Source organism: Triticum aestivum, chromosome 4A, assembly GCF_018294505.1.
Source record: "Triticum aestivum cultivar Chinese Spring chromosome 4A, IWGSC CS RefSeq v2.1, whole genome shotgun sequence".
Classification (NCBI taxonomy): Eukaryota; Viridiplantae; Streptophyta; class Magnoliopsida; order Poales; family Poaceae; genus Triticum; species Triticum aestivum.
In genome coordinates this window covers 546,013,236-546,023,065 of record NC_057803.1, presented here as the reverse complement: position 1 = coordinate 546,023,065, position 9,830 = coordinate 546,013,236, and the positions used below count along the sequence as shown (strand labels likewise).

Here is a 9,830-nt window from a genome sequence, read left to right as displayed (position 1 = left end):
ACCTACAGTTTAGACCTCCAACGATGAACATTCCATTCAAAACAAAACTTGGATTTTGATTTTGTGCGACTTTCAGGGAAGTAGTGTGCATTTTACGTGCATTCGTTAGAGACTAGATATGAGTGTTTAATTTGTAGCAGATACTAGCATGTGGTAGAGCACGCAGTAGCAAATTGAGGAGATTCACCCTTGCAATTGAAAAAATCGAAAAGTAAAATTCTAAAATAAATCACCAAAGAAAATTAGAAAAACAATCCGTTCATTAACATGAAAAAAAATACATGTAGAAATTCAGGAATGGTCAAATAAATCTTGCATTCGGAAAAAAATCTAGACTAGGAAACAAATTATTCACGAGTGATGATGATAACGAAAGGGATTTGGAGAATTAATTAGACCTTTTTAGCGAGTATTAAAACACAATCAATCTTGATAGGGCAATACGCTTGAATCCAATGTTCTGTCACTTTCGTCGGCGCACATGCATCTCCGTTATTCAGTTAATGGAAAGGGGTTATGCCCGGTTCAAAAAAAAAAGCCCACATGCATTAGGAAGGACATTTCGATGTACCGGGAAGTATATTTCCTTGCAATCAGAAGAAAACTTCTTCACCATTTATTTTGATTTAGGAACCAAATTGTTCAATCAAAATGCTCTTAATTTCCATGTGTTAGGAAGCATATTCATGCAGTGTGTGGAATTTTTTAGAACAAAAATAAGTTTACATGGATCTGCCGGAATCAGTGTAGGAACGTTAAATGTGGGGATTACCGTCCATCTCGCTGTATTCGCTCCCAGCCGTGCGTTCAGTTCACCACCGCCACATCTCGTTTCCTTTCCTTTCTTCTTCACTACTAGACAATTTGATTCGTCGTTCCCTTGTTGTGTTCCTCCTAATTAAGGACAGCAAGGTTTGTATCTTCTCTCAGTTACGGGAGGTTTTGGATTGTTCAATCTTGTTTGAAGAAGTACTATCTTTGATCAATTGTAGTAGTTGCAGGGGAAGAAAGCAGAGAGGGGGGACAAATGGTGAAGATCTGCTGCATCGGCGCGGGCTACGTGGGTGGCCCGACGATGGCGGTGATCGCGCTCAAGTGCCCGGACGTGGAGGTGGTGGTGGTGGACATCTCCGAGGCGCGCATCGCCGGCTGGAACAGCGACCGCCTCCCCATCTACGAGCCCGGCCTGGACGACGTCGTCAAGCGCTGCCGCGGCCGCAACCTCTTCTTCAGCACCGACGTGGAGCGGTACGTGGGCGAGGCGGACGTCGTCTTCGTCTCCGTCAACACCCCCACCAAGACCCGCGGCCTCGGCGCCGGCAAGGCCGCCGACCTCACCTACTGGGAGAGCGCCGCGCGCATGATCGCCGACGTCTCCCGCTCCGACAAGATCGTGGTCGAGAAGTCCACCGTGCCCGTCAAGACCGCGGAGGCCATCGAGAAGATCCTCGCCCACAACGGCCGCGGCGTCCGCTACCAGATCCTGTCCAACCCGGAGTTCCTCGCCGAGGGCACCGCCGTGCGGGACCTCTTCGCGCCCGACCGCGTCCTCATCGGCGGCCGCGAGACCCCCGAGGGCCAGGCCGCCGTGAAGGTCCTCAAGGGCGTGTACGCGCGCTGGGTCCCCGAGGACCGCATCATCACCACCAACCTCTGGTCGGCCGAGCTGTCCAAGCTCGCCGCCAACGCCTTCCTCGCGCAGCGCATCTCCTCCGTCAACGCCATCTCCGCGCTGTGCGAGGCCACCGGCGCTGACGTCGCCGAGGTGGCCTGCTCCATCGGCAAGGACTCGCGCATCGGCCCGCGCTTCCTCTCCGCCAGCGTCGGCTTCGGCGGCTCCTGCTTCCAGAAGGACATCCTCAACCTCGTCTACATCTGCGAGTGCTACGGCCTCCCCGAGGTGGCAGAGTACTGGCGGCAGGTCATCGGCATCAACGACTACCAGAAGAGCCGCTTCGTCAACCGCGTCGTCTCCTCCATGTTCAACACCGTCGCGGGGAAGAAGGTGGCCGTGCTGGGGTTCGCCTTCAAGAAGGACACGGGCGACACGCGCGAGACGCCGGCCATCGACGTGTGCCGGGGCCTGCTCGGGGACAAGGCCGTCGTCAGCATCTACGACCCGCAGGTGACGGAGGAGCAGGTGCGGCGCGACCTCGCCATGAGAAAGTTCGACTGGGACCACCCGCGGCACCTGCAGCCCGTGGGCGAACCCGGCGATCAGCAGCCGGTCGCCGTCACGACGGACGCGTACGAGGCCGCCCGCGACGCGCACGCCGTCTGCATCCTGACCGAGTGGGAGGACTTCAGGAGCCTCGACTACAGGCGCATGTACGACGTCATGCAGAAGCCGGCTTTCGTCTTCGACGGCCGCAACATCGTCGACCCGGAGAAGCTCCGGGACATCGGATTCATCGTCTACGCCATTGGCAAGCCGCTTGATCAGTGGCTCAAGGACATGCCAGCCGTCGCCTGAAAGCCAATGCACACTCAAAGCCGCGCGTCGGCGAGCGTTCTTCTTGATTAATATAGAGTTTTGTAGTCCTCGTAAGCCACGTCAAAAGGAGTAGAATACTGGTTTTGCTATTGAGTAACTTGAGTTGTTTATATCCGGGAACTAAGCCTACTCCCTCCTTCCATCTATATAGGGCCTAATGCGTTTTTCAAGGCTAACTTTGACCAAATATTAGAGCTATAATATATGACATGCAACTTACACAAAGCACACCGTTAAATTCGTGTGTGAAAGGAGCTTTCAATGGTATAATTTTCACATTGTGCATGTCATGTACTATTAATCATGTCAATAGTCAAAGGCGGTCTTAAAAAATGCATTAGGCCCTATATAGATGGAAGGAGGGAGTAGCTTAGATGGTTAGATTCGTTGCGTATTTCTAAAAGAAAGTTTTTATATCTAACCCTTTTGTCTTTGTGTTGAAATTCAAATACGAAAGAAATATTACTCTTTTTGTTCTTAAATTTAAGTCTTTGTAGAAAATTCACTATTAACTACATACGAAATAAAATGTTTGAATCTACACTTTAAAATGCATCTACATACATTCGTATGTGGTTCATAATGAAACTCTACAAAGACTTATATATATTTAGAAACGGAGGGAGTATATTAGACCGTGCACATGAGGACCTTTATCTACATTTTTACTCGAACCCCATAGTGCCCGTGTGGAGGCGGCATGTTTTCATTTTGTTGGGCTTTTCTTGGGTCATGGTTTTTTTTTCCACGTGGTTTCTGGACTGCTACCCGTTTTTGCCAATGTGATCACTGTGCCATTGAATTCCTGACGAGCAGTGATAGAAATGTGGTGGGCGGGGAGGCGATGGAGGGAGGCGAGCTGCTGGCAAACAACATGGAGGAGAAGGGGCGAGCTGTTAGCGAAGAGGTGAGGAATGGGAGAAGGGAGATGGAGGGATGGAAAGGAGGCCACTAATGGAGCGATGGTCCCTGGGGACGAAACCAACTGCCATCCCCGGCCGCGAGTAAGGTAGGGAGAGCTCGCCCTCTCTTCCCAGCCTGCTCAACACATATATGTTCTTCTCCGCCGGTCTTGTTCCGCGCCGCCGCGTACTGATTTCTTTTCCAATCACCTGTACTTGGTAATCCCCACCCCTGATGCTGTCGGGGATGAAACCATTTGGGGCAAAAGAATCACCACATCACCACCGTTGATGAGTTGCCCGAAGTCAAAGACGTGGAGGCCTAGTTGGGGTTGAACTGCCTCTCATCTGACTCACCAACCGACATGAATAGCCGGAGTTGACAATTCCATACCAGAGAATACAAGTATTTTGTGTGAAAGGCCGCTGCCAGCTGCCAAAAAGAGATCCTTCCGAAGCAAGGGGCACTCAGGGGGAGCCAAGGCTTCAGCACTCAGGGGGGCTCTCGAAGTCTTCATCTTCTGCCTTTCCACCTGTCCTCTTCTTCCACTACAACTAGAGAACCAAATCAACTAAATATGGGAATTCCAGATCTGAGATGGTGGCAAGTAGTGTCTCGGATCCCGCAAGAAAGCCAACTCCGGCTACCAATACTTGAGATCTGAACCAAAAACTACTTTATTTGAGAAGCTATCTAATCCAATATCCACACTATCAAGATCAAACCTCTCTCCCCGACCTCCTCGGCCATTGGAGGTGCCGAAAACAGGAGGGAGAGAGGTCGGGAGGGAAGAGAGTAGGGGAGGCTCAGAAGAAGCAGAACTGTAAACGCTCGCCCGGGCCAGTCTCTAGTCTCAAATGATTCTAAAATAGCACTCCCATTAAATGTCACTCGTTTCCTGCTAGTCAAAATGTGAATAGCTTGTAAGTTTTTTTGTATTCCCAAAATCACCCCCGTCAAAACTATCCATTGCCCAGCTGAAAAAAACTACCCCTAGCTCTGTCCCAGTCCGACCAGACCAATGTCCTTCTAGTCACCCCCTGCCAACCACAGCGGCGCGCGGAACCTCGTGGCGCTTGCGCTGGCCGGCTTGTGATTTTGTGAATGTAGGCTATAGGTCAAAAAATAATGAAAAAATACAAAAATATTTATTTTTGCAGGAATGCGTCTTATTAATCCATCTAATACAAAAAATGACATATACAGACACTTAACAACTGTTTTTAGAGTAGGAAAACATGTGTTCTTCATCAACATGATGACATGTAACAAAATATATTGTTTGGGAGCAAAAATGTGTCTAGTTGGGGCTTATTCGGCTAGAGTATATGTGGACAGAGGAAAACTTTACGTCTTTTGTACTACGATATCTACAAAAATAAAGGGCCACCAAGACCTTGCATAGCCATGAGAAGTGAATCTTATGACAATATATAGCTAGAGAATGTGATACATATATGAAACTCAATATTTGCATGAATGATAAGGTATTGATGTGTGGTGTTTGTGTATGATTAGTGGATATGATTGGTGTTATGCTCGAAATGATCACCTGGCTCCAGGGTTGAAGGTATTGAGATTTTGCGTAGTGTTAAAGAGTATAGGGCCCTTCCTCCTAGCTTTTCTACCGCTAAAATGACAATGGATAGGGGAACTATTTGGTTGGATGTAGCACGACTCCCTTAGATAATGGTCTATCCCATCAACTGTTATCCGTGCAGATGTGATGAAGTGTCATGGGTGATGGCTGTGGGATGCTCTCAAACTAGCACCAGCCAACACAGTGCAGCTTTGCCCACATCTAGTGGACGTTTCTGATCAGTTTAAGTTATCCCTCATGTATTTGACGGTAGATGGATTTGGTTTGCACTTACAACACCTTGGTTTAACACTTTAGCAAATAGCAACCACCCCGAACACACTCCACATACTCTCTCTCAGTCGTCGGCGCCCGTGCTCGGGATTTGGGACCTTCACCGAACAACTATAGTGATTCCTACTCAAGTCTCTGCTTCCCGGGCACATATCCGACGATGCCTCCTATAGGAGTTGTGTAGGGCCACCATGAAGCTTTCCGATGTCATTTCTTTTCAGGAAAAGTCAAAATTGAGCATGCACACACCTACACCCTTATTCCAACGTGGCTTCCTATGGATGCCTCCTATCTCTTTCTATTTCTTCTGTAAATTTTTTGTTGGTTTTATGTTCATGATGCCTTGTTGATCCGAAAACATGTTCAATGTTCTTGCTCCACTGGGATTCTATTTTGACTGTTGTTCACATATCAGGTCAATTTTTTCCTTGAAATCGCATAACACTTTTATCTTCCCCATCCCTCCCTCAATCTCTCAATCTGTTTTGCTTGTTACATACTTTGGATTCTCACTCTCCCTTTTCCACACACTGCATGAAGATATGCATTCTAACATATGGAAATTAAATTAAAAGCAATTTGCTTCCTAAATCATAATAAATGGTGAATAATTTTGCTTCCGGTTGCAAGGAAATATGCTTCCTGAATACATTGAAATTTCATTCCTAATGCATGTGCACTCATGGAAGTGACGAAATATTGGATTCAAGCGTATTGCTTTATGAAGTTTGATAATTCTTAGATCAATTTTCTTTTTAGATCTAAAAATGTAATTAATTCTCCAAATCCCTTTCTTTGTCATACCATCCGTGAGTAATTTTTTTGGTAGTCTCAAAAATTCCCTAAGGCAAGAGTTTAATTAATTTTTCCTAAATCCCCACATGGGTTTTGTTCAATTTGCTTCATGTTCATGTATGCCAATGAACAAATATGTTTGGTTGATAATTTCAGAGGGAGAGAGAGAGAGAGAGAGAGAGAGAGAGAGATGTTCATGTTCATCAACAAATTCTTTTGCTAAAATTCTTTGGCGAATTCTTTTAAAAAATTTATTTTCAATTTTATTAGTTGCAAGGGCAAATCCCCTCAATCTTGTACTACGTGCTCTACTACATGCTAGTACTACAAACACTCATATCTAGTCTCCTCACGCATGCACGTACAATGCAGACTACTTCCTTGAACGTTGCACAAAATCAAATCCAAGTTTTGTTTTGAACGGAATAGTCATTGATTGATGGTCTAGAAAACAGACCTATATTTTTAGTGCATAAATGAGGCAAACTACTTGGGGTTTATTGAGTTGCTACTCATGTGGAGATCAAGTTATCCTGAATGGCCTAGGTCTTTATGAACACTCTCCGTGAGGGAGATGTGGTTATTCATGCGGGGAGCGATGCTGATGCACATGGCGAGAACCTTGGCCACAATCTTCGCACTGGTATTTGCAACCGATGTCAGATAAAGTGGTGTCTTCTGTCTGTCTTTCAGTTTTAGGAAGCAGAAGCCAGATTTAGCCACTAAACTTTCATTTCTACACAACAAGCAAATGTATATGTTTTTATCTCCATGAAAAAAATGCAAGTATAGTGGAATAGAGAATTCACATTTGTGCACATTTTCGGAACCTTTTATATTCAGAATACAGTTGGTTTTACGTAGGAGCATGTGCTTCTAGGTGCATTTCTTAATCACCATGCTTTTTTTTTTGTTCTAACACAATAGTTAGTAGCCATATACTTCATCAATATAGCAACTACATTATGGCCTCTATTTTAATTGAAAAATAGGTATTTTCATCAATATAACAACATGTATCAAACTACCTGCGCCTTATTGAGCTGCTAAAAATGCTAGACGAACGTAATGGGCTACGGAAAAACTACGTGCCTCTCCCTCCTCAACTGAATTTCATGGGGTGGGGCCCGGACCTTTTCTTCTTCCAACCATATCGTGCCAAGTCAGCTCACATGTACGCTACTTTAGGATATGCATGTAGATATAGCAAAGCTCTTGAGCTACTAGCCTGCTAGCTACTATCAGTGTGGAATAAATGTAAATAAAGAAAAAGCTTCAAGTCCTATGTACTACAGTACCTATGGAAATAAAGGGCCATGAAGACCCCTGCATAGCCATGCGAAGCATATAAGTGTCAATATATAGAGTGTGAGACATTTTTTTTCGAAAAGGGGGGACTCCCCGGCCTCTGCATCAGAATGATGCATACGTCCATCTTATTAACCACCAAAATAGTGTCAACATAGTCCCAAGGTCTCCAAACAAAATGAAAACAAAGAAAGCTCGCACAGAGCCATAAAGGCTAGAAACATCGACTAGCCAAGATAAGATGCCACAACCGGCTGGCTATAAATAGATAGATAAACTAGATGCCTATCCTATTACACGATCGCCATCCAAACCGGTTGAAGATATCCCTAACTACCATCTCCCAGCGGAAAGATCCAGTAACCAAATGCTCCCTGGCCTCCGTCTGAGTGAGTAGCGACCACGAACGGATCAGAGCCATAGTGCGGAATATAACCTGCAAAAAATGAATACATGATATTCTGTTAAAGACCAAATCATTTCTGCAAGTCCAGATAGTCCACAACAAAGCGCAAACCCCAACCCGAATGTGTTTCGCTAAGTCAGGCGGAATCCCATTCAGCCATGTCCCAAATAACGCGTTAACAGAATTCGGTGGTTTGATATTGAAAGCAATGTGAACCGTCTGCCAAAGGACTTTGGCCAACGGGCAATCAAAAAAGAGGTGTTTTATAGTCTCATCCCGATCACAGAAACTACACCTAGTAGGCCCTGTCCAATTACGCCTTTTCAAATTGTCCTTGGTTAAAATAACTTGTTTATGGACAAACCACATAAACACTTTTGTTTTCAAAGGTACTTTGACATCCCAAACAAGCTTGGATGTAGGAATGGAGTTCGAATTAATAACATCAATGTACATTGATTTAACTGTGAATACTCCAGACTTAGTCAACTTCCAGCGTAATTCATCGGGTTGTTGGGAAAGTTGGACCTCCATCAGTCTCCTAACTAGACGGAGCCACTCCTCCCAACGATTGCCCGCCAGCGTCCGTCGGAACTGAATATTAAGGGGGATAGATTGAAATACCGAAGCTATGAACACCTCACGTCGTTGAACAATACGATACAAAGACGGATATTGGACGGCCAAGGGTATCTCGCCGAGCCAAGTATCCTCCCAGAAACGTGTACTAGTGTCGTTGGCAATAACAAACTTCGTCCTATTGAATATAGATTGTTTGACTTTAATCAGTCCTTTCCAGAAAGGTGAATCAGTCGGCCTGACTGTAACCTGGGACAAAGTTTTTGTCTGAAGGTACTTGCTGCGTAGGATTTGAGCCCACATGGCATCATTCTCCGAAGAGAGCTTCCACAGCCACTTGCTAAGAAGGCATCTGTTTTTAACTTTAAGGTTCTCTATACCAAGACCCCCTTGGTCTTTCGGTCTACAGATGATATCCCATTTAGCAAGTCGGTATTTTCTTTTAAGCTCATCACTCTGCCAAAAGAACCGTGATCGATAGAAGTCCAGTCTCTTTCAAACACCAACTGGGACCTCAAAGAACGATAGGAGAAACATAGGCATACTCATGAGCACCGAATTAATCAGGATTAATCGGCCTCCGTATGACATGAGTTTACCCTTCCAGCAACTCAGTTTCTTCTCAAATCGGTCCTCGATGCACTTGCATTCTCGGTTTGTTAACCTACGATGGTGGATTGGAATACCTAGGTAAGAAAAAGGTAATTCTCTCAACTCACACCCGAACAATTGCCTATACGCCTCCTGTTCGTCTTTGGCTCTACCAAAACAGAACAGCTCGCTCTTATTAAAGTTAATCTTTAACCTGGTCAATTGTTCAAATAGGCATAACACCAGCTTCATGTTTATCGCCTTGGCCAAGTCATGCTCCATAAAGATGATTGTATCATCAGTGTACTGAAGTATGGACACACCTCCATCAACAAGATGAGGTACCAATCCATCTATTTGACCATTTTCCTTAGCCCTTCCTATCAGAATTGCTAACATATCCACCATAATGTTAAACAGGATAGGTGACATCGGATCTCCTTGTCGTAGGCCTTTATGTATCTGGAAATAATGACCTATATCGTCATTCACTTTAATTCCCATACTACCTTTTTGCGTAAATGATTCAACCTGTCTGCGCCAGGCTTCATCAAAACCTTTCATACGCAATGACTATTGGAGAAATGGCCATTTGATCTTATCGTACGCTTTCTCGAAATCCACTTTAAAAATTACTCCATCTAATTTTTTGGAATGGATTTCATGGAGCGTTTCATGCAGGACTACCACCCCTTCAAGGATATTTCTGTCCGGCATGAAAGCAGTTTGAGACTTTTGCACCACAGAGTGTGCAATCTGTGTGAGCCTATTAGTCCCAACTTTGGTGAAGATTTTGAAACTAACATTGAGGAGGCATATCGGTCTGAATTGCTCAATCCTCACAGCATCCGTTTTCTTAGGAAGCAATGTGATAGTTCCAA

The 9,830-nt window shown here is 45.2% G+C and overlaps 1 protein-coding gene across 1 annotated transcript; it reads left to right on the top strand.

The window, feature by feature from the left end:
* Window positions 1-686: 686 nt before the first annotated feature.
* On the top strand, window positions 687-2,591 carry LOC123082266 (UDP-glucose 6-dehydrogenase 2). Its single transcript, XM_044504636.1, has 2 exons — window positions 687-912; window positions 993-2,591. The coding sequence occupies exon 2, from the start codon at window positions 1,028-1,030 to the stop codon at window positions 2,471-2,473; it is 1,446 nt and encodes a 481-aa protein (XP_044360571.1). The 5' UTR covers window positions 687-912; window positions 993-1,027; the 3' UTR covers window positions 2,474-2,591.
* The last annotated feature ends 7,239 nt before the right edge of the window (window positions 2,592-9,830 follow it).

Excerpts from the sequence above, each read along its gene's own strand:
- LOC123082266 (XM_044504636.1), top strand. The coding sequence starts at position 1,028 with ATGGTGAAGATCTGCTGCATCGGCGCGGGCTACGTGGGTGGCCCGACG.